The sequence below is a fragment of the Fistularia commersonii genome, chromosome 12, assembly GCF_037954325.1.
Source record: "Fistularia commersonii isolate RoL2024-O1a breed Wild chromosome 12, RoL_Fcom_v1.0, whole genome shotgun sequence".
In the NCBI taxonomy this organism is placed as follows: domain Eukaryota; kingdom Metazoa; phylum Chordata; class Actinopteri; order Syngnathiformes; family Fistulariidae; genus Fistularia; species Fistularia commersonii.
In genome coordinates, this window is record NC_141295.1 from 14680413 (window position 1) to 14705694 (window position 25282).

At 40.2% G+C, this 25282-nt stretch overlaps 1 protein-coding gene across 4 annotated transcripts in view; it reads left to right on the top strand.

The window, feature by feature from the left end:
- Window positions 1-16044, top strand: part of sh3gl2a (SH3 domain containing GRB2 like 2a, endophilin A1) — a 44049-nt gene extending 28005 nt beyond the window's left edge. For 2 of the 4 annotated variants that reach the window (XM_086157282.1, XM_086157281.1), the window contains 11 exons: window positions 6926-6994; window positions 8025-8097; window positions 8747-8890; window positions 9189-9322; window positions 9416-9574; window positions 10522-10625; window positions 10724-10839; window positions 11784-11798; window positions 12378-12389; window positions 13206-13217; window positions 13333-16044. In XM_086157282.1, coding sequence (XP_086013408.1) covers window positions 6926-6994; window positions 8025-8097; window positions 8747-8890; window positions 9189-9322; window positions 9416-9574; window positions 10522-10625; window positions 10724-10839; window positions 11784-11798; window positions 12378-12389; window positions 13206-13217; window positions 13333-13529 — 1035 coding nt within the window. In that variant the 3' untranslated portion in view covers window positions 13530-16044. Of the gene's footprint in view, window positions 1-6925; window positions 6995-8024; window positions 8098-8746; window positions 8891-9188; window positions 9323-9415; window positions 9575-10521; window positions 10626-10723; window positions 10840-11783; window positions 11799-11988; window positions 12496-13205; window positions 13218-13332 lie in introns of those variants that run through there. The other 2 variants (XM_086157284.1, XM_086157283.1) reach the window with 2 other exon arrangements.
- The last annotated feature ends 9238 nt before the right edge of the window (window positions 16045-25282 follow it).

Below are 25282 nucleotides of genomic sequence, written 5' to 3' on the forward strand. Positions count from 1 at the left end.
CCCGACCCCGAAAACCAGCAGCAAAATATTTATAACTCAAGACCGCTGAGGGAAGCCCCTCCCACTCTGCTGTGATTGGCTGAAAATTAGGGCATGTCACTGCACTGCACGACTGGCAGATAGAACTCCCATGCTGGCTGGATAGAACAAAACAGGGCTTTTGTTTCAAGTCACTCAAATAATATAAAACACAGAGAATAATAAAATATACGAGAATCATTGAGTATTGATTTGATATTCCTTTTGCATGAGGCAGTTTGGAACATTGTTTTTATTTTCCAGTTTCATATTTATTAGGCAAATTAAATCCCAATGCAAATGGCATGTTGCTTTTCCCTTTATGCCGCCTATCATTCTTTCCTGTTATTGTGATTATTTCAAGGATTTTTTAAAATGCAATTTCAAAGTAATTTTCAGCCACTGTCTTACCAATAGCAGGTACTTTTTACACTTTTCCCCTTCAAACCAGGGGACCTTTGACTCAACGACATTTATTCTTGTTACTTATTTACTTTGATTGTTCTAATTTTCATGTGATTTGTGACCTGTGACACACCTGTGAATTTGTGAGCGTGAAGAATTCATCATCGGTGTGTCTAAATCCTCCAGTCATCTCATTGTACAGTTACCCATCAGTGAAATTAATCTGTGCAATCTACGCTAGCACCAACCTGCAAAATAATTTATAGAGGTTTTTCTTTATATATAAATACCTAATCAAATATTTATTGTCCATTGAAAGAAACTAATGGAAAAAATCTGAAACCAAACAGAGATCATAACTTTAGATGAATCAGGATCTGTGTGATGTGATCCAGTATTGATCCTCCTGAGAAGCACCAGATCCTTTTCTTCATGAGCCATTTAATATGATTAGTTCCGGGCGCCATGCAGGTGTAAAAACCCCCACGGTTTAAACTCTGCTCTTGTGTTTGTCAAAGCACATCCATTAATCTTCTGTGGGCGGCTTCCACAAAGGAAAAATACCTTTGGCCCGAGGGGGAATTGTCTCTGCTGATTTAATTTAGCAATGTGGGATTCAATACCTGGTAATGGTTAGTTATTTTGGGAACGGGCGGAGGAATTACTTCATCTATCAGTGTTGGTAAAGTCCCAGAAGTTGAGGGTCATTTATCAAATCACAGCGACTCACTGAGAATTTCAAATCATTTATGACTTTCTGATGGCCTCAGAATCTTTTTATCATGCTATTATGGTTTATTTTTCTACAAATTATCATTCTTTGTTCAGGTAAAAATTAGAATCTCTTCCACAATTGTTTTTGCTGAGTAAAAACCTTGAATTGGCTCAATTTTAAATTGCAGGTACACTGCGATTATCGATGAAATAATTCATTTATTTATTTATTCATTCATTTATTTTTATTTATTTAAACACCAGTAAACGCCGTGACTCGAGCAAGTCGGTAAATCCCCCTGAGCAGTAAATAAACTGTGCGTTGACCTGTTACATCACACCGCTTTCCACCCTGACTACACCTCTGCCACCTCAGGACACCTACGTCCTCCTGAGGGATCCAGTAAGAGAACATCTCAGGATTCTGACCTTTGCTATGATTCACGGGACTCAAGGCAAAAAAGGAAGTGCCCGTAGTCATTGGCAAGATATATGGGGAGTTTAAATCTCCATATTTAGTGCGTGTAATCGGGCCCGATTGGGATTTCACGGGTTGTTGTTTTCCCCCTTGCTATCAAGTGGTGTTTAGCTAAAGAACATCTGATGGTCTCGGTGTGTTTGTGCAGTTGAGCTGCTGATGTCGGTGGAACAGAGTGAACCGTTCGACAAAGGAGAAAGACTCAGTTTCTTAGGGTTGAAACCAATCAAGGATTCTCAGAACTGGGCGGGGGCAGGAAATTGTTCGGATAGAGATGCATCCGAAGCGGCAGCGGCGTCGGGATGACAACGTGCCGGGAAAGAATTTACATTTAAACCAGAGCAGAAAGTGAATGACGAGGAGCAGAAGTACGATATGCAAAGAGCAAGTTATAATGAGCAGGCTCAGGATCAGACATATTCATCTCGGTGGCACGCGCTTTTTTACAGAAGATAACTCAACATTTCCGTGTCAACATTGACCTCAGGCTGAAACGGGGGGCAAATTCTTTTTACAGGAAGCAGTTACATGTGTATTTATTTCCTTATTTCAAGAGAACTCTGATAATAAATAGAACCTGAAGGTGTAATGGATAAACCCCCAAACATGCCAGCCTCCATAAAAATTCTGCAAAGAAGAGCCAGTATATGTCAATAAAAATAAATGAATGCAGATACAAGTGCCTTTTGTTATTGTATATGGCATTACTGAATACAGTCACACTGCTTAATTTACATAAAACTGTTCAGGTCTCCCATAGTCGTCTATAATCCCATTACCTGCCAGTTCACTCGGTTTAACTAGCTTTTGTATTATCTCATTCTGAGGCCATTACTTAGTTAATTTGTTGTCTCACTAGGACAATTACATACTCGAATATTAGCATAAAAGTAAGACTTTGAAAAGCGATGTTTGTCTGTGGAGGTTCTCGGTCATCCAGGTCATGGTGAATTCTTGTCAAAATCTTCTAATTGTGGCAACTGGACTTGAATGTCTCCACTTGAAGACATTTCACCCCTCACCCAAGAAATCAACTGAAGAAGCCTCTCGGATGAGAGGTGAAACCTCTTCAAGTGAAGAAATTCAAGTCCAGTCGCCACGACAGGAAGATTTCAACAAGATTTCACAGTGATGTTATTAATCTGAGCATTGACGATAATGGGCATTAATGGCCAAATTCAAACCTTAACCTCTGTTGCGTACACACTCGAAATCAGGACTTTGACAGACTGTGTTATGACAAGAAAATGAACTTCAGGTTTTTATTTGTTTTTGAAATATGAAGGACATCTGTCAGAAATCCCTCCTAAGTCCTTTACAATTGACACTTCGCTGCGCGCTAGATAGATCGGGCGATAGATCATTATTCAGCATTAATGACTTCAAATGGAGTTCTAATGGTCGCTGTAAGGAATAACACACCCCACACTGAAAACACATCCTTTTTTTAATCCCCCCTTTCTCCCAGTTATCATGAGCACCGTGCAGGGCGATCTTCATCACTGCTGCGCGTTTACAATCTGTGACATCAAGAACCGTGATGTCACACGTTACATATCATCTGCGTCGTCGATGCTGTTCCCGCAATCCTTTTTCTTTTTTTCATCCCTGTTGTGGTTTCTTCTTTCCGCCACTGCTTGTTTTTACCTTATCCTGTCCTCCCCTGCAGGGAGAACAACAGAGTGGTTTAGGAAGGTTAAGAGAAGAATAGTGGTTTAGAGTGGTGCACATTTCAAGGGACGGCGGGTCCATGTGAGTGGTGACATCACGGATTCCCAAAGGGGCCACAGCCTCCTGGTCTCTGGGTGATATAAGGCTGGCGTCGTACACGGGAGCAAAGGATCGTTCATAAGTCTCGCGGTTACGGGCTGTGACAGTCTATAAAGTCTGAGCATGTGGTGTGTGTTTATGCATTTGTGGGCATTCTGACACGAATCCTCCGCCTGTCACTGCGTCGACTCCGCTTGCAGTCATGAATGTGCGACACCTCACTCTCCGATGTGCAGATGTTGAACGTGTGTTGACAGCAGCCGCGTGCAGCGGCGATGCTCTGCTGGTTCAAAAAAAAGCCAACGACTGCTTCAGCTTTATTCTTTCATTTGCTCTTTTTCTGCCAAGCAACGCCAGTCCCCACAGGCACTGCTTGACTGAGGTTTTTTTTTTTTTTGCATTCATTTAACAAGAAAACGTCTTATCCCGAGATGAATCCCCCTCTCTAGAGGAGATTCGTTCAATCGTCAAGGACGGGTAATACAGAAGCATTTTGACCTTTCGATGTATTCTGGGACGTTCTCTACATGTCTGGTCCGATTTTATCATAATTCACCGAATTCCAGCACAGTTGTCTGATGACACTTTCAGTGTAGAGCAGGTCTGGATCTTACTTTTTAAAACCATTTACAGAAACCCAACATGAGTAAGCGCATGGCAACGGCGGCGAGGAGAAACTGCCCTTCAGAAACCTTGGACAGATCCCCAAGCTCAACGCAGGCGGCCTTCTGTCTCGACCCATCGGGTTAGAAAGAGAGATGGGCAGAGAGATGGATGGCCAGAGCGTGATAACATCTGTTCATCAATATCGTGACCTTGAAAACCTGCAGTATCTCTGGTTTCCTCCTCCATCAGGCATCATGTCGTAGATGCTGCATTAGAACCTCCACCCATGAATACTAATCTCTGTATGTGAAAGTGTGATGAGAATAGGAATAGCTGACCCCCTGTGGAGAAATGTGCAGCTTTTTCTAGTACAAGTAGTGGATTTTAACAAGTTAGCTAGATTTTTTTTAATGGCTTGTCCAAAGTCTCTTATCATAAATACAGATAAAAGGTGCATGTCATTATAATTTGCTCCATTTATTTTACTTTGTCATTGTCCATTTTAAATTTACATTCTCTGCAGCGTCTGTTAGATTTCTAACACATTAAAAAACATTGAAATTATTATCATGAACCTTATTAGAATAGACTATATTTTTACCTTTCTATCTGGCCCAAAATTTAGGAGAATAGAGGCTGTATTTACACAAACATGTCCAAGAAAATCCTGCAAACTCACCACAGCTTGGAGAACAATCTGTTCATTTGACGAATTCTTTGGCCCACACACACACATTATCATTGTTTTATTGCCTAAGTAATGTACCATCTTGAGTCATTTTATTTATTCATTTAGTTTATTGTTCGTTTACGTGACTGTGTTGAACTTGAATGTGACATGAACGCAGATCACAGCATCATACTATCGATTCTGCAGGTAAGAAAAATGTACCGCAAACACAGCTGCTGTGTCAAAACACACACCAAATCTTAACCCAGTTTCTCTGGGATGTTAACATGCTCTTCCTCTGATTAGGAGGTGATCATTTTTTTGTGATTTTTTTTTTTCAAAACAGAAGATTTGTTTATTCATTCATTATTCTAAATATCAGTATATTTCCACATGTATTTTCCATACACAGTACACGCATCTCCTCAGATTACACCACCTCCAGGCATATTATTTTACATTGGGAGTCTGAATGGGTTGAATGAATACTATCTGCATCACTCGTGTCAGCTCAGGTCCTTGTTTCCATGGCAACGCAACTTGAGGCGGGTTGGAAGATGTTGTAGTGATGTATAGGTAAAACTAATGACAGGGGAGGTGACTCACTTTTGGTGTGTGCATGTGTGTGTGTGTGTTTGTGTGTTTTGCATTGCTGTCATACTGAGCTGCTTTCCAACTGGGATCAGGAAAGACTTTTCTGCAATGAGTCATAGAGCACCAGTCCTCAGAATGTCTTACACTGCATAAACTGCTGTCACAGGCTTAGTGTTATAAACCCCCTGCTCTTTCTGTCACAGATCAACCTCTGTGTTTCACCCTCTCAGAAACATATCCCACTTTTGTTCTCCTAATACCATCTTCTTCTGTGTTTCAGTCTATGTACATTTTGCTTGTGAAGAAATCGAGGAAAAACAAACTACGGTTCAGCTCAATGAAAAAAAAAAATCATGGGCAAGTTTTGGATATACAGTATGTCATATCTAATAAGTAAAACTACAATTCAGATACACATCACTGAGTAATCTGAGTTAATTTACTCCCTTTTAGAGTCCCTTTTAAAGGTCACACACATTTAAAAGTCTGACACAGCACCACTAAACCTAACGCCATCGAATGTATAATTTCAGTCATTAAAAATAAATGACTTGCACTAATCTAGATACTTCTTTGCCAGTTTAAGATAGTTCTGGCCATCTATTTGGAGAATAATGCAGGCATTTAGTTTCTGAAGGCCTATAATGCAGAAGTCTGATTCTATCAGTCCAGTTATATTGCTGTAATGTTTGCTGTTATTTGAGGAAGGACTTCCACTGACCTTAGCTTTCATGGTTTCTTTAGTCATGCGATGTTACGGTCCCGGAAGCCCCGGCCGCCCCCTCCCTCCGTCAATCCTTTCAGGGCTGTGTCTGGCCTCGTTGTGTCAGATTGCTGCCCCCTCAAGGCTTCTGGTTACATCACAGACCAGACCGGCAGCCGAGACTTCACTATTCCTCCTCTTCCTCCGTTATCCGGCTCTGTCTGATGCTTTCCAGCCAGGGACGGCGGCAAAACTCAACACAGAGATTTATCGAAGACAGGGTGGGATTACTAGTGAACCAAAAGAGGATTTTCACAGTTTTAAACAGTATTTTCTTGTGAAACACAAGAAACCGAGGAAGCGCCGATATAATCATCTCACAGTCGAGCTGAATGGACAATGCCCGTTTATTATTGTACTTAAGACCTTAAAACACTTGATAGCAATTTACATTTTATTACAATTACAATTTATATTTTATTGTATTTCTTATTCTCCCTCCTCCCTATTATTATCTATTATTGTTATGTTTTTGCTTGAAACTCTGGCACAACAATTTCCTTCGGGATAAATAAAGTCTTATCTTATCTTATTCATGATGCATTAAAGTATTGTGTTTTCACAATTTTGACAATAAGTTGTGATTCCATCCTTTCTTTACAATGAATACAGTTTTATTAGTGCAATGAAGTAACTACATGAACACACTCCTCCATGTGATAAGAAGGCGGCCAGAAGGCGTTTCAGTCTGGCGGTGTCCCTTTACTGTTTATAAGTAGTCAAATATTACACTGAAATTTCTTGCCGAAGGTTTCAGAGAAAATAGCTGTCACTGTCAGATATTGGAATTTAATGTTCATTTCTTCCACCAGGTCACTAAAGCAGTGTTTCATACACTCACATTGTACCATTTATGAAGAGATTTAAGGCATCAACCCTTAACATCCTCTCTGTATCTCTTTTGCAGAAAGTGAGTGAGAAAGTTGGAGGTGCAGAAGGAACGAAGCTCGATGAGGACTTCACTGAAATGGAAAAGGCAAAACTGGACTTCTTAATATTTTTCATCATCCCTCACCCTCATTGAGCTGTGGATCACCAGTGCTTTTGGTTCCGTCTGAATAGAATTCCAAATCCTCCTGTGATGTTCTGTTTCTGAAGCGTTTAAACTAAAGGGCAAACAGACTGCATTGATGTATTTGTAAGAGTGTGTTTCCACACACTTTCTGTCTGGAGTTTGCATGTCCTCCCCATCTGTGCAGGGGTTTCCTCCAGGTCCTCCACTTTCCTCTCACAATTAGAAAACATACAGTAGGTTGAGTGAAGACCCTCCATTGCTATGAGCTAATGAATAACTGAATGTTTTTACACACTGGCTGGGTGAACATTGAGTTAAAGGCAATAAAAATTTGAATTTTGGCTGAATTTTAGAAGCTTAAATAGATTTGAGATTGCAATGTGTCAGTCTTTCCATATATAAATGTATATACATAACTACATACACATATATACATATCTACATATATACACAATGTATATATATATATATATATATGTTTGTGTCTGTGTATATATGATATATGAGGCCTCTAGGAACAAACAAGCGGAGATGTTTGTGTGAGAGAAGAGGATGCAGAGGAGAGGGTTAGATGGAGGAAGATGATTCACTGTGGCCACCCCTGAAGGGAGCAGAGAAGATATATATATATATATATATATATTCCTCTTAAATACTTTGTTCTTTACATATTTGAATGTGCTGACAACAAAATCACACAAAAATGATCAATGGAAATCAACCCATGGAGGTCTGAATTTGGAGTCACACTCAAAATTAAAGTGGAAAAACACATTAAAACAAACAAATCCTTAAAACAAATCAAAATGAATGAGTGTTGCTTCCTAAGCGGACAGTTTGATATCCCTTTATTTTTTTGAGCGGTACATATATGTGTCATATACTCAGTATATGTGCTCACATACTGTATATGTTGATTCAAACCCCTACATCTGTCCTATTATTTCTGCCATCTGTTTTCTTTCTTCTCCTATGTTGTTGTGAAGCACAGAAGGTGGATACAACCGCTCGAGCGGTGCTGGACATCATGACCAAGACAACTGAGTATCTGCAGCCTAACCCAGGTGACATATATCAGATCCTTCATTCCATTACTGAACCGTGATGTGTGTTGACAAACATGAACGCTGTGATAGCTTTTGTTCATCTCTCCATTGTTATGTGTGTCTCTGTCTGCTGTGTTTTTCTGTGACTGTTATTGTTATTTAAAATAATTTCTCAGTCATATCTTGTAATTATAACCTGTGTTTTTCAAACACATCAGCTCTTTAATTGCACTGGGAACATTTATTTCCAACTGTAATTGTTGACCAACTTTTTCATGAGTTTGCGTTAATTAGGAAAAAAAAGAAAACCACTTAAAATATATGTGCCTGCAGTTTATCTGTTTATCTCACATTAGAAAAATCACCATGTCTAATTCCTTCTGAGACCAATGACATGCCTTAAATATAAGGAGTTAACCTTTTTCTCTACTTTAACTCATATTGAATCCAATATGTCTCAATAATCACTGTGGCTATCTGTTGGCTTCTTTAATTTTCTAAATTTCCCTGCATATAAGGAGGAAAAGTGTAAAAGTATGTTAAAGAGAATCCCAAAGAATGACACAAATTCTCAAATAAACTTGAAATCCATATCAAGAACAAGAAGTTTTGAATTGATTTTGTCCCTCAGAGTGGTTTTTAATTATGCCTCGTCTTGCCTTTCTAGCCACCCGGGCCAAGATGAGCATGATGAACTCCATGTCTCGTATCCGGGGCCAGGAGAAGGGACCCGGATACACCCAGACAGAGGCCATCCTGGGAGAGTCCATGCAGCGATTCGGCCGCGAGCTGGGCGAGGAGTCTAATTTCGGTGAGCTGCAGCACGTTGTAGTCTCGAGTATATCCGAAAAACTCTTTTATACGCTTCAGAAGAACAAAGGGGCACAATTTTATTCCCTTGGGGATGCAGTAAAATTTGCAGCAAAAGATTTTTTCCAGACAGGACACATGTAGTGTGTTCTAATTCATCAAGGGGTAACAGAGGAAATCCACCTTTAACGGTCCTCGGCAGAGTCTTAGATTAAAAAAAATGAAAACGGAGGGATATTAATTATCTCTGATAAGAATGCAACTGTCATGATCTCTGTGCTGCATGATGTATTTCTCAGGCCTCGCCCTAATCGATGCGGGAGAAGCCATGCGTGAACTGGCAGAGGTTAAGGATGCCCTGGACATGGAGGTGAAACAGAACTTTATTGATCCTCTGCAGAACCTCCATGAAAAAGACTTGAAGGAGATCCAGGTACAAGCGCAGACCTTCCCGCAGCTGTGCAGGAAGATCTTTTAACCTTTCTCACAATGTCCCGATTTTCCTATTCTGCCTTTTTTTTTGCAGCATCACTTGAAAAAAATGGAGGGTCGGCGTCTGGACTTTGATTATAAAAAGAAGCGTCAGGGCAAGGTGACAGAAGACGAGATCAAACAAGCTCTAGAGAAGTTTGACGACGCCAAGGACATTGCAGAGCTGAGCATGTTCAATCTGCTGGAGAGTGATGTAAGGATTGGCTAAAGCACACACACACACACACACACACACACAGACACACGGCTTTAACTTTCACAACCTCAATTTTGATAGAAAGAAGTCACGACTCAATTCAGTAACTGTATTTCTTCTACAAAATAATATTATTTCTCCGCGTTCTAGTGTACCAATCGAGCACTGTAGCTTGCTCTCTCTTGAGCAAGACAAACAGATGTTTTATGATCCACCAAACACTGTTGAGAAAAAAATAGACACAAAAAAACACAAGCTCAATACTTTGAATACCACCTTTGCTCTTTCTATCAATCACTTTTATTTCTGATCCGGTGAGAGTTCATCTTTATAATGAATGCATTATCTCAACGGGAAAGCAAATATAAATCAAATAAGGGGAAAATAACAACTTGGATGAAATATGAATAAATCTTTTTAAAAGAATCAATTATTTTTAACGCAGCGGATGTATGACACAATCTCAACAGATACTTAAATGTGCTTGACGTTTGATTGTGTGCTGTTCAGGGGCGGCGCGCTGTCGCAGCAAGAAGGTCCTTAGTGCAATTCCAATATTGCAGTTTGCATTTTCTCATGCATTTCCTCCAGGTTCTACGGTTTCCTCTCCCGGTCCTAGCTGTTCAGACATGACTGAATGGTTGAATGTCTCTATACGTGTCCCTGTGATCGACCTTTCCAGGGTGAAACCCCAGCTCTCACCCAAATACAGCTGGGGAAGTCGATCCTGAGTGCAGGATAAACGGTTTACACAATGAGCAAATGAACCCTTTGTTTGGTTAATAAAGCGGAGAATAGAGTTCCGCTATGTTTTTGTATTGTTAAATCACGTCAAAACACACTGTCATCACCTTTAGATAACATATAAATTAAAATATAGGAGTGGCGGGATTACCTGTCACATTTTGCCCCAGCATCTAACAGCAGAACTTTTGCAACCACAGATCGAGCAGGTGAGTCAGCTGGCGGCGCTGGTCCAGGCTCAGGTGGAATATCACCGGCGCGCAACAGAGATCCTGTCAGAGCTCTCCAGCAAGATCGATGAACGGTCAGTACCGATCACTGTCGCGATCCATACGGCGGGTATTTAGCTCTCTTGTTCCAGCGCCGCTGTTATGGATGACGGTAGAGTTGTACTCCTTGCAGGATAAGGGATACCTCAAACAAACCGAAGAAGGATTATACCCCGAAACCGCGGACGACTTTGGAATTCTCCCTCAGTGAGAACCACAACGGGGGGATCCACAGCGCTCGTTCTCCAGGTGAGGGCACTCGGTCAAACCTGCGTGTTCACAAATAATGTCCAAAAACTAGTCTGCGGGATTTCATGCTCTTGGACGTATCGATGTAAATCAGCGCCAAGAGAGGACAAAAAAACATTTTCACATTTTAAAACAATGTGTTTTTGTGAATGGTTTATGGGCTACTTTCAAATTTATTATGGTTTTCTGTCATAAAACGTTCTCTATGTATTTTCATTTGCACTGTGAATTCTCATTGATGGCCAACATGGAGAAAGTATAGGTGTTACAATCAAAATGCCTTTTTTGATATCTTCACCTGTTCATTTAAATACAATATAATACATTCATAAATACAAATAATATACAAAATGTTAAAAAAACAATTCAAAGTCAAATATTCCTTATAGAGTGAAAATTATTCATAAAATATTGCTTTATTTAACATGTTCCACAACAATTTCCACTCCAGGAAAAGAAGGGATTGAAAATAGAGATCCTGAGGGTTCTTCTTCGGATAACTAAACCCATCCTCAAACGCCTGGAGGGAAATTCAGTTGTCATGGCAGCAACATGCAATGACTCAAAGTTAAGGAACAGAGAGGGATCGGGACAACATGACAACAAGATTGTAAGAATAAAAACATTGCAGTCAAAACATTGAGTATTCTGACGGTATGAATCTATGTTCTTACTGTTGGTAAAACTGTGTTTAATACATGGGAATAAAATACAAAATACTGTCATGACATCTCCATTGAGATGAAGGCAAAAGTTTGAGGATTGACAGCGCAACCGTCGCTAATTTCATACCCCCCAGCTGTTTTCCTCTCATTACATTGTTATTACTGTCATTGATCGGCCTCCTCTTGTCTCCGAAACAAATAAAAACATCTGTGCACTTCTTCTCTTTCCCCCCACCCCTGCGATTTTTATTTATTTTTATTTATTTTTTATTCTTTTAGGAGCAAAGTCTCCAGGTGAGCCTCGGTCACACCAGTCAGTCTGTCTCTCTATGTTTGTGCCCGTGCACTTTATTCCTCCCACAACATCCTTTTCAATCCATGCCAGTCTTTTTGAGAAATCAGAAAAATTAAAAAAAAAAACTCAAAAGGACTTCTACCATTTCTTCTCCCCTTTCCCCCCTTATGTTTTTTTCCCTCTTTGCAGCAAGGTCTCCAGGTGAGACACAAACGTACCTGAGAGATACGACAATCGATTCCATCCCATCACTCCATCTTTTTTTTTTTTTTTACGGTTTTTCATCACAAAAGAAGTTCCCACATTGGTACAAACAGTGCAGTCGGTTACGGTGAAAAGCAAAGACAGCCGACGAGCTGTTTGTGGTTTGTTCTCCCGTCAGATTTGTATCATCCTCTTGTTTCATTTTCCACTGCTCTCCCGCCTCGTCCGCCTCATCGGCCTACTTGTTTTCTTTCGCCCGGTTGTTTCTTTACCTCTTCGCTTCATCCATTAATTCATCATTTCTCACTTTTTTCACAAGTAGTTTCTCAGCGCGCAGTTTTTTTCACAATTGTTTTCTTCTCTCTCCTTTGCAGCAAGATCTCCAGGTGAGAAAGAGTCACTTCAGAAGATATTTTATCTTTATTTTATGTTCTTTTTCCCCTTTGTTATGGTTGGAAATGTTGCCTCTGTTTAACCCCCTGTTTTCTCTTTTGACCCCTCAAAATTCTGAAGTCTTCTTTCTTTTTTGTTAACAGATATTCCTGATGTAAATGTTGTGAATTTTGGGAAAAATGTATATTTGCTTATTGGCTGAGAGACACAGGGATTCAGTACAAACCAAACAAACCAAGATAGATAGATAGAGAGAGAGAGAGAGGGACAGAAAACCCATAATTCTGTTGAAACAAATGAAATCCAAACCTTAGCAAACACACTTGCTTGGCCATATTTCAAAAATATTGACATCATTTGTCATCCGTGACTGTGTGTTGTTGTGTGTGATTGTTTGGTCAGAAAGTCCAGTGCAAAGTGAGACATGTATTCATTGTCACCAAATATCTCTGTGGCGTTTTCTTACTCTGCCAAGTTTAGCTGAGAATTTCAGGTAGCACTGCTCTCACCCCGAGTATGAAAACTAGGTCATTGCAATAATTAATATTCAAAATGTTGGAACATTTTAAAATTTAATTAGCTGGGTCCGAGTCAGCCCGCTGCAGCGGCTCAGCATCCGACCAACAGACAGCAGAGGGATGGAAGTCTCTGAGTGCAAATAATCATTTTTCCCAAAATATCAGCCATTTGTTTCAAGGAGAAAATACGTGGTTACTGTTTTCTGCTCACTGATGCTAATGTTTTGTGTCTTTCTCGTCCTTCGTCGTTCTGCTGTTCTACTTCTCTATCCTCTCTTTCCCCCATTTCAGCCAGGTCTCCAGGTGAGCCTCTCTCAAACTTCTTTCTCCTCTTTATTCCTCGTATCAATAAAACGCATCGCATCATCTTCTCCGGTTCCGCCTCCTAACCCTCGTCTTATCCGTGTCTTCTCCTCAGCGCCGATGGACCAGCCGTGCTGTCGTGCGCTGTACGATTTCGACCCGGAGAACGAAGGTGAGCTAGGCTTCAAGGAAGGCGACATCATCACCCTGACCAATAAGATCGATGAAAACTGGTACGAGGGGATGTTGCACGGCAACTCCGGTTTCTTCCCTATTAACTACGTGGATATCCTGGTCCCCCTCCCCCACTAGAACGGCCGGTCGTCTCGCACCCAGCCGTGTCCGCAGCAGCAAAAACCGGGATCCCGGCCTCTAATCCCTCCCTCGTATCCCCACTTACCTTTCCTAAACATTCCTTCAAACACCCGTACTCCTCTCAGAAGGAGGCGCAGCATAGCAACACAGTAACGTTAAGAACAAGATTGACAAAGATGAATAAATGCCAGTATGCACCATTGAGTGAAAAATAAGTATCGATGTGGTTGCTTCTCTCCACCTCCAAAAGGAGGGATCTTTTATGCTTTCATAGTCATTTTATCTGTTTTCCGTCCCGGCTTTTCTCTGAGTTTGACCTGGCCGTCTGTCCGTCACCAGTCTATCAGGTCATCTTCGCAATATCACACTTTTTTGTGGAAATCTCTCCGGTGAATATGAAGTTTTTTCTCACATACTATAAAAAAAATAATAATATCATGTGCTTCATGTTTGTTAGAGAATCTAGATCAAGCATGGTTTCTAGTGTTGACTCTTTATCTTATAAAATACACTGAGCTGAGTTGTTTTTGTTTTTAAGTATCCCTCTGTTTTAACGGTAGCGTTGGCTTGGGGACGAGGGGTGTTTGGAGTGTTTCTGGAGAAACCACGTCCTTCCATTTTCAACAACAAAAAAAATCGCCCTCACACACACACACACACACACACACACACAAAAAAAAAAGCTTTCGCTCCAGCAACCGATTACCAAGGTTTTTCCACATACCGACATGAATGAGTGAGTGTGTGAATGAGCGATTTCACAAAAGTTCGAATTCCTCGGTACATTTATCAGAAGGGTGCGATCGTGCCCTCGAGTGTGTGACATTATGCGTCTGAGCCAGTGATTAGTGACGTGATGACAGAATTCGAAAAAAAAAAAAAAAAACCTTGTAAAAAAAGTGACGTCAAAAACCTATGATGTGTTTGCTCGATATGAAATAATCCTGTTAATCAGCAATTTGGGTGAATAATGGTGGATGTGTTGTGGTATCATCATTTTAAGGATTTACCGCTCATTGAGCCACCTGTTTTCTTTTCACTGCAGCAGGGAGGTGTTTGTCGCTCTGCATCCCCTCTTGTCCGATGAGTGTCCTGTAGCTTAGATGTCTAAAAGCCATTCAGATGAAACTAGACGTAGCCAGCAAATCCCTTCTTTCCTTTACGAGGAGGATACAGGGCCGTCAGGCGGGTCGGCGAATCTTCGTTCCGTCTCGATGAGGAATTTCATTTCACTGAAGTGACGCAATCAACGGTAAAAGCCACCTTAGTGCAGGATCCCACGGGCTGGAAAGAGCCTGGTACTCGAGCGTCAAAAAAAAAATCCTCAGAGATTATTTATGTTCAAACGGCTGCATGCCTGTTTGCGGTATTTTGTGAGATCTTTTTTTTTTCCCCATCCTCTTTCAACGACATACTGATAATGCAGATATCAACACCAAAAAGTAAACCTCATTTCTTCTGAAGTCGTCACCCCCTGCAGTTCTTGAAACATACAGTATAATCACGGGAAGAATCTTCCCCGCAGTGACACTACTTCAAAAGCACCGTGCACACCTTGTTATAACGTGCATCGGAGTCGAAGGGTGTTTTTCCGAGTTGCTTGCAGACGCCTCAGACATTGAGATATTTACTGACGGCGTGTTTATTATGAGGGGACTTTCAGCTGACGTGATGCAATTCGGAGACGCTCGGCTGAAACGGTGGAGAGATCAGATTAGCAATACAAGCGAAACAACGCGGTGTTCCCCGTCGGGAAGGACGTAAACAAACCTCATCTAATATCCAACCTGTGTAATCGTTATTTTCAGGATGTCACAACTGTATTAGTCATGTCACGTGGGTCATTAACTCGTGGCCTTTTCTGGCAACTTACACCTGCAGGACAAGGCAGTGAACTGCTTGAAGTAAAGATTACCTATAACGGCGAAATTCCTTTTACTTTTTACTGTGAAACAAATATTGATGTCTACTTGATCAGAAGACCAGCGCGCTATATTGAAAATATTCAGCTGACGTCCGGTCAAGTGCTGCTTCTTTTAAAGGGGAGCTCAAGCTGTCGTTCCCCTCTGTTGGCTGATGGTAAATAAAACATTACAATTTAAAGAGGTCATCTTATTTATTTTTTTTAAAAGGCAAATCCTTCCTACTTTTTCTCTGTCCTTTTTTTTTTTTTAATAATTATGTGTATCTTTGCCCTCAATGAGGACTGTACAGCTTTTCTGTGTTTTGTTTTCACCTTGTGTGTATAGTCGCTCATCTACAGTAACGTATCTTATTTTTGTAACCGTGATAAAAGTATACGCATATAGATGTACATATACAGTATAGTATCCAGAAGCAACGTGAAGGGAGGGATTCTCTGTGCTGCACATGATTGTCTTTGGATTTTTTTTTCAATTTGTTATTGTTTTGTTTAAATTCTTGCACTGGATTCTAAGACTGTATGGTTGATGTAAAGAAAATAACGTGTAAGTCAATGTAATTTATTCAAATAAAAACAGCGCCATAGTTATTTGCCGTATGATCTCCTTTTTGTAGATGCCCCCCCACACACACACACACATTGACATTTTCAGAGATAATTCTATATCTGGCAGTCCAGGTGATATTCCGTTAAAATGTTTCAGCTGTTGTTCTGAGAGTGGTGCGCACGGAGCAGAGACTTGGCTCAAGATAGATGCATTATTTATCCTCTAGCTGGATCCTTTCATGTCTTCTTGCAAGAATCCAAATGACAAAAAATAGGTCAGATACTGAGTCTCTCTTCCACCTCCAAGACGCCGAAAAATCTTTTCATTAACCTGTTTTGTATGAAATTGTTAAAGCAAAGACTGTTAAAGCGACTTCAAGCTTCTGAAAAGCCTCAAAACGAGTGTGCGCAAAAAGACACGCAAAAGTCCTGCTGATGGAAAATCATAGTTTGTTAGCCAGCACATGGAATCAGTTCAACTTTTCAGCAAAGTGAATATAACATGTCTGTTTCTAAAGTTATTACATTCCTTATACGAACAGTGAGAGCTAATAAATAAACAAAGTTAAGCTTTGGAATCAACAAACAAGGTGTGCAAACATGTCTGCCTCGCCACTCAACAATAATAACAGAGGGAAAGGACTTCTGTGCTGGAATTTTTCATTTTCATGAGCTCCTTACCGGCAGACACCTTGGACAGAAATGAGGCCAATGCAGGCGGCCTTCTGCCTCGACCCACTGGGGCAAAAAGAGAGAGCAATAGAAGGCAAAGGTGTGTTTAAGAAGGGAGCGGTATAGGGTTTGAGAGCGACAGACACAAATGATTGCATACTAAAAATAACAGTACCTTTAACAATTACATGGTAATAGCTGACGCAATACAATGATAGCTTTTACATTCATAAAAGAAATAATAGCTCACGCCTGGCTGCAGCAGATCAAGCACACTCCCTGAGAACCTGCGCAATGAGAGAGCCTAAGGACGATGGAGAAGATATGAGGTTTCTGTAATCTGCTGATGAATTTTCACTGTAAAGGGGGAAAAAATGTCAATACTAGAAGCCAAATGTACCTAATGATTTAGAATTTAATCCTGATGATTATGTGTAAAGACTGAATCCTGGGTTGTACATGTCATGTTTTTTATTTTGCATTTTTGTTTCCAATGCTGAACATTTTGCTGCATAATTCAATTTTATCCTCAGTCCAAGGCAGCTGTGTCAGTGATGAATCCACGTAATCTCATCCACATTTAGGGATTTAGAGTAACACAGCACGCACTAACTTTTTATCAGTCCTCTGTGGGTCCTTTTAGAGACTGACACCCGATCATTCGATCCAAGTTCCGCTGAAATGTTGTTTGCAAGCTCAGCCTTAAAGGGATGTTCCCTGTTTTTATAGCAACCCTTTGATTTGGTGCACAAATACTAACATGAGAGCGACAAATACATCATTGTGATGCTCTAATGAACCTTAATGCGTGGCTGTGCGGCTGCACGGCTGCTTGGTTTTTGTCTATCACTGCCCTGGTTTGTTGTTTGAGTCTGAAATAAGAAAACAGACGGCATTCTGTGTTTAACTTTGACAGCTATGGAAATTGGATCACATGCTGAACTTGAGGGAGGAATATCTGTGTGAATGACAATCTGATAAGACTATGTCAGTTAACATCAGGCATGGATGACACCTTTTGCTCCCCACCCATTATCTCTCACCACCAGTTGGTCTGGCTACACCCTCTATCCTTCACTCAGTTTAACCCCAGATCTGCCGCTGCACACATACACTTACAAACACACACACACACATGCAGACAAACAGAGACACCGGATCCCAATACTTCATATGATGAACATTGATCTAAGATCTGGTGGGCTTCATTAACACACTAAGTCAGCTACATCTTTTGAGGAGCATCTGAGCATGTCGCCCTGATCGCCACACACCCTGTGGCCTGTCAGTCTGCTGATCATGGCAAATATAGACACAGCCTGTCGCATTTACAGAGACTCATTTACAAACACTTTGGCCAACCGCAAGCCTAAGCAACTGATATTCGTGTGTACAGGTGCATATTGTGGGTACAAGGCGTCTCCCATTTAATGTGGCGTGTGTAGCTGTGCCAGTTTTGTGCCCGGAACATGAAGTAAAGCAACCTCTAGTGGCGACAAACACACAGCATTAAGCCGGGAGGCTTTTGTGAGATGACTGTTGAATAATCAGTGTTGTCTTTTCTAAATAAATACACCGTTTCAGGAGGAGGAAGCCCACTTGAAAATGAGTGAAAGTGAAAATTGAACTTCACAGGGGTGTTTTTGATGGCCTGATCTCAGAAATATTGGATATTGCTGAAATTTTTTGCGTGGGGATAGAGCACTTGTTTATTAATATACATACAATCATATATATATATATATATATATATATACACACACATCATATACACTTATTTTGCAGTTTAGGTGAATTACATTTATTCATTATACATTTAGTCATGCAAACACTATAATCGGGTTTTTATTTTGTTTTTTAACCTGACAACTAAATGATTCATCATTTTATTCCAACATTCACATTTCCAAATGATTCAATGAAACCACTTTTTTGTCCATCCAGGATGGAAAGGATCAAGATCAAGGTCACAGACCTGTTCTTTGTTTTCTACCTGATTGTCAGGCAGTTGTAGGATTTTGAGAGCACTGTAGGCATAAGCATATAAACACAAAACTAATTTGCTTACGAGGAAATAAATTATAAAAGAAATGCCAGGGACGCTTTTGAGTTTTCAAAACATGGTTATTTCCTTATTTTGTTATCTTATCTGGCTTATCTATACCATCCTGATCCACTCTTAGTCTTTGACTTAACAAGTCACACATTGGTGTTTATATTTTATTAGTTAATTAGCCTCAAAGTTGGTTAGGAAATCATGCTTTTAAAAGATTTTTAATCAGTGATATGTCAAAATAGAAAAAAATAATAGATATGCAGTGCATCAAGTTGACCTGGCTTGTTTGTAACAACAGTAACAATTTAAGGACTTTGTCTTGAAAACAATCTGTTTAAATGATAAACATTTCTTTGGAATTGTTGTCCTTCGGAGAGCTGTCTCCGTTTTTCCCTAAACAGTCTTTCAATGAGGCGGGTAAAAAAAAAAAAAGCATACTGACTTAATACCACAACACTGGTGGTCACAGAGCTCGGTGAGAATCCACGTCCAAGCAAAACAAAGGCAGGCTGACTAGACACACAAGCACTCAGTCAGCGTCCACGCCACACACTCTTTTTCTCTGCGTAATGTATGTAATGACACTTCTGACACACAACCAGTATAGGTCGTGGGAGGTGGAGGGGAAGGGACGGGAGGGAGCAGAAGATAAGCAATCCGGTAAAAAGCATTCCTCAGAGCTACTCTCCTCGTGGGTGGCCTGCTCGGACACAGAACCACTGAGACGGCTGCTCTTTCCCCCCCACCCCAAAAAAAGGGAAAAAAAAAAAATCCCTCACAGCTATTGTGTCCGCATCGGCATTGCACTCGCTGACGGGACCACAGAAAATCTCAAACAATTGATGACAGATGATCCTTCAGCACAGACGACTAAATTTCAACAGATCTTATGAAACATTTCTCGGTCAAATTGTTGTCAGCTACTTTTAGGTTTTTAAAATGAAGGTTGCAGATTCCTGATTGGTTTTATCTATGCTCAGACAGGAATGGGATGTTGTCGGTCTTGTAGAAACATCTTGTAGGAACAAATAAAACTAAAAATGCTAAACCACAAATGTGGTGATTTGCCTCAGAGCTGTTGTTTTACGATGCATCACTTTCAGCTTATAAATTAATCTCAGGTGTCAAATTAACAAATGGGCAAATTTTACACTTCAGAATTCAATTCTGCAGCTTTTGTTTTGTAACTATTTTATTCATTTTTCTATTTTTCAATCTAATTTATCTATTTTGCTGCTTTTATTTTTTTATCTGTTTTACTGGCCGTGTTGTAAATTCTGTTTTATAATATCATGCTGTTGATGTTTTATCACGGCATGTATCTTGTTTTTGCATATTTGTTACGTGATAAGCTGAAAATTTCCTGGAAGAAAGGACAAACACACACACACACACACACACACACACATACACACACACACACACCAACGTATACACATTCACAGCTGCTAAAAATAACCAGTAATCAGATAATATCTGATGATAAATAAAAATTAAAAAAAAACATTACACATACCATGACAAAAGGAAAACATTCAACACAGGGGCCTCCTCCTCCCTGCAGACAAGAAATATTTTATTTTTTATCAAACCCAAATTGGCCAATGGCTGCAGCTCAGTCAGAAAATGCAGAACATCTGCACGAACTGGATTCAACCATCCATTCGTTTGCGTGCACACCCTCCGCGAGCCTCCCAGGTAACTGGCCATGGCAAGCTCTGACTAGCAAGCCAGTGAGCCACTTCATCACATTTGACATTTGAATCAGCCTCAGCTCGAAATGCATGAATGGCAAGCTGGCTCCGTTTTCTGGCTGGTTACAGCGAGACCGCAAGACACCCACAGACATTTTCCCTCAGAGGGAGTGATTAGTATCAAGTTCTAGTTCCACTTCGTGGATGCAGCTCAAGGAAACTAGCTCCACTGCCGATTCACCCCAGATAATTCATATGCCAAACTGTAATATCTTAACACGAGGTATATAGCATGTGTAGTGAACAAACTTCTCATGATGGATTTGCAGCATGTAATCTATCTCAAACAAATCCAGTGCAGCCAACCGAACGAGCAAATACATATACACCTAAGTCTTTACACCTGGATGCATGTGTGTGTGTGTATGTATATGCGTGCTGCACATAACAAGTATGCATTAATGTGTTCAATTTTGAGAACACATTTCCCTAACAAGCACGAGAATATACTTGAGGCCTCACTATGTGATTAGGTAGTATCATTATGAAGATAATGAACAAGTTATAAAAATAGATTGTGGCCATAATATAAATAAATGACAGACTTATTTTCTTCAACATATTTGCTTTGTCTGCGCATTGTTAATCTCAAACGATCACGTATCACTTAATAATATATTCACTGAAACATGAACAGAACATAAATATCCACATTGCATGGTAGAATAGACTCTGCACTGCATCTACTGAAAATCTATTATAAAATACATTACAGAATAGACAACAATACTAATTTTTTTTGCAATTTCCCTCAAACTGTGAAATGTCTAAACTCTGGGATTATTACATCAGCTAAATGATTATCTTTCATCTGAACACTAACATTTTTAATAATCCTCTTTCAACATATATTTCACTTTTGTTGTATCTTTTTTTCTTCTACTTCTCATAATAACTAGACTTGCTTTTAATATCAAATCTGATTTATTATGGTGATTATTATCATTATTATTATGATGATTATTATTATTATTGTTGCTGCTGTTGTGGTTTTTCCCACTTAGACAGCGTTCACATTTCTTTTCAGTGTCTCACTGCCCATTTGTGACATTATTACTCTTTTCCTGGTTCAGAATTATTCGCTTGGCTTCCTTGGCACAGCATTTTATTTATTACAATGCAATCACTCACAAATGGGAGGCTTGCAAGCACAGATAAAATATACTTACAATAGACCCATGGTGTTCTGAGTAAATATACATAATCATGGTGTGAGCACAGGTGGGTCTACCTGCCAGGCATTTCAACCTCAAACGGTGCCATCACATGAATTTAATCCCTGCCATCAAGGGATTAACCTATTTGAGATGGTTAAACTGATGAAAGTATTTTTATACGTTGATCAAAGGTGCTCTGCTAAATTATGTTTACCGCTATTAGGCCATTATGCATTGACAAAAAAACATTAGTCGTCCGCAATATTTTGGGGGGGTTTGTTTGAAATAGATAACGATATGAGACATTTTACCACAAACAAGTGAAACTGGCTCACAATCCAAACAAAAAAAATATTGTAAAAGAACATTTAGATGCATACACTCGTGACCTCTTTGACCTTCTGTAATACAAAACATCAGTTCCATCACGACCAATGCGCCTCACACGTGGCTGTGTCTCTTCAATCGCAGACAGTTTAAGAATCAGAGCATTTGGTCTTTTGTTCCCATGGCATTTCTAAAAGTTACTTTATTTCTGTAATGCACCATAACATTGTCCACATACACCATATAAATCCATTGAAAAATTAGAAAAAAAAAACAAATGTGAAAACTATCCAGGAAAAGAGTTCATGCACACACACTCACGCACACGCACACACCCATTCTTTCTGAAGAGCAGCTGTTGGTGGGAGTGTGCCAGTGTGTGTCATTACATGCTTTCCTGTAGCGTTCATACATATTTTCTCTATTCAGCAGGAAAGCCCAGCTCTCAACACCAGACCAAGGCAGCTAATACCCTTGTCTGTCAGAGATGCTCACAGAGAAGTGATTGCAGATGACAAACGAAGCAGTGAGGCAGGTCAGGCAGCAATACGGCAGAGGGGAGTGGAGAGTGAGGAGGCAGGTACTGTAATAGGCGATGTAATGTATGTGTGAGTATTTGCACGGTGGTGAGTAGTTCTGAGGGGGGTCTCGGGGGTCTGACGCCGCAGTTAGGCTGTTAGGCCTGCAGGACGGTGCGTTTCCTGCTCTGGATTCACTTTCAATGAGCGCTGTCACTCAGCCTTACACGAGAGGTCAAAGGAGTGTGTGTGTGTGTGTGTGTGTGTGTGTGTGTGTGTGTGTGTGTGTGTGTGTGTGTGTCTGTGTTTGTATGTATGTATTACCCCCAAGCCTGATAATATTTTGACAATAACCATCATCTGACTCAACCCTCCAGTAGTAAGAGATATAATGTAAAGGCTATTTGAGGATTCCTAAAAAAGGTTTTAATTTTAAATATTTTTTTTTGCATAATGACACATTTTTATTTTAATCATAATTTGGGGTTTTCCAGCCATCCAATAGTTAAAATAAATAAATAAATAAAAATTGACATCACGAAAGAAATGGTGAAACATTCAGGTCATTCAGGGCTGGCATTAATGTTGTGTTCCAACAGAACCCATGCTTTTTTGCTCTTTCCTATGTCAACACCTTTTCTTCCAGGCAGCAGTGACCTGGATGGCGATTTCCCCAAATCATGACAAAGAGGTAAGACAAAGTCCATAATCCTGTCCGTTCTCTTCAAAAAAACCCACAATGGTCTTGATCCTTGCAGCTCAGCCCTATTCGCTTTTACAATACAGGAAAGTCTTTGTAGAGATTGTAGAGACAAAAGTGATATTTATCTTCCACGGCAGGGGTTTCACACTTGGGTCGTATGTTTGTGAAGGTTCTCAGTCGTTCAGGTTATGGTCACTGACTGTCAAATCTCATTCGAGAAGCAAAACATTTTTAAGGACAGAAACTTAGTCCATTTGCCACCATGAGATTTACTCTATGGCAAATTTTGTTAGAATAAGCTGCGACTTTTAATCTATCTGGCTGACCGAATTTGCCAACGGTTGAGAGAAACCAGAATACCTGTAGAAACTGATGCACCCTGCAGAGGCATGGGTCCAGATTCCATCAAGTTTCAATGAAACAGCTGATTAACCACCAACCCACTCATCTCACTCACTCACCACTTTTGTCCTCTTGCTGTATCAACAACACCTTTGATGAAAGCACCCTTTCCTTTTATATCAATATACAGGCCAAACATGTTTGGAAATCCACCAGTTTTTCGAGAAACTGTAAAGCCAAAGAACAAAAAAAATTGGCTGAAAACTACATGTGTGACTCACCAAGTAGATCTTAACTTTCCTGACGGTCTTTCCACACCTTAACACGAAATATACACATGTTTTGAGGATGAGAGACGTTCACACTTTATACTGCTTTTCGAGATTGCAGAAATTTGATGAATAAGTACGGGGGGAAAAAAAACTGTTTTAATATTATTATAGATACATCATGTTAACTAGAAAAACAATTCTGCATGGATGTCAGTGTATTATTGCAGTTAAAAGTGCTGCTAATGCCACTTAGTAAAAAAAATATAATAAAATGCCAGACTTCATTTTGGTTGTTTGAGAAAGACCTCAGTTAGAGGGAATGTATGTCTCAATCCATATGAAAACAAACAATAGGGGCAAAATGGAGTGCTTTTACCACAGCGTGGCTCTCTGGTGGCCAGAAATTCTTCACAGTGGTTTAGTTTGTGAAAGGTCTTTAAGTGAGAGCCAAGAGGGAACCAGAGAGAAGAGCTCTCATGACAAATGGTGCCAGGTTAAGGGCCAGCTGCACAGCATGCAAAAGAGCACAATGGGACAACATTTGGTGTGCAAATCCATCAGTCCATTCAAATGGCATCGTCAAGAAGAAGATTTACCTGTTTAAGTTCTCAAAACAGAAATGGAGAAAATAATGACACCCTCAAGGGAATTGTTTGTCGTCATTCATGATTCATTTGGTTGTCCGTTTTAAGGAATAGGTATCTTATCCACCATAGCATGTTCTGTTGTGGCCAGAATGTCAATATAAAATATACTTGTTAAAATTAGTCATTTGCATGGCTGCTACTCACAAGCAGCTTTAAACAATGCCATGCCAAACATTTAATGCGCCCTGTCATCAACTCCGTATTATTGGTACAACAGCAGTTGGCCAGAGCTGCAATGCTAGTCACTACTAGTGTCTGTTGCCTTCCTTAGGAACCGTCTTCTTCTATTTACCAAGCATTTCCAACAAGCCACGTTCACTTCTGAATCTCAAGCACACCAGACATTTCTGCATGGCTTAAAATAACCAGTACTGATGCATTAGCCTCACATTTGGATAAATATATAAACAATGAATGCTAATTGTCCATAAATTAATGCTCTAGTTGTCACTGTTAGCACCACCAGTGCCTGACATCTCTAATTTTCTCGCTCTAAGAATTAGAGCGGGATAATGTTCATCCACCATATTTAACCATGAAGAGTGAAATATGTAAATGGACTAATACTGTAAAGTTGGGAGAGTTCCCCTTTAAGGGTGGAAGGAGTTCCTTGCTCCATGTGTCTCAGAGTGGCTGCAGAGCAAGCCAAGTGGTGGAACCTGTCTGCTTCTGGACCTATTCTCCCTCTTTAATCCCGGAGACAGACACACCCATTACACTGCTATTGTGCAGTTGAAGCCTCTCCATGCATGACAGGATCTAGATGCTTATGTCTATTACCTTGCAAGATCAGCCCATACATCCCATAGCTGCATAAATGCTGAAAGGCATG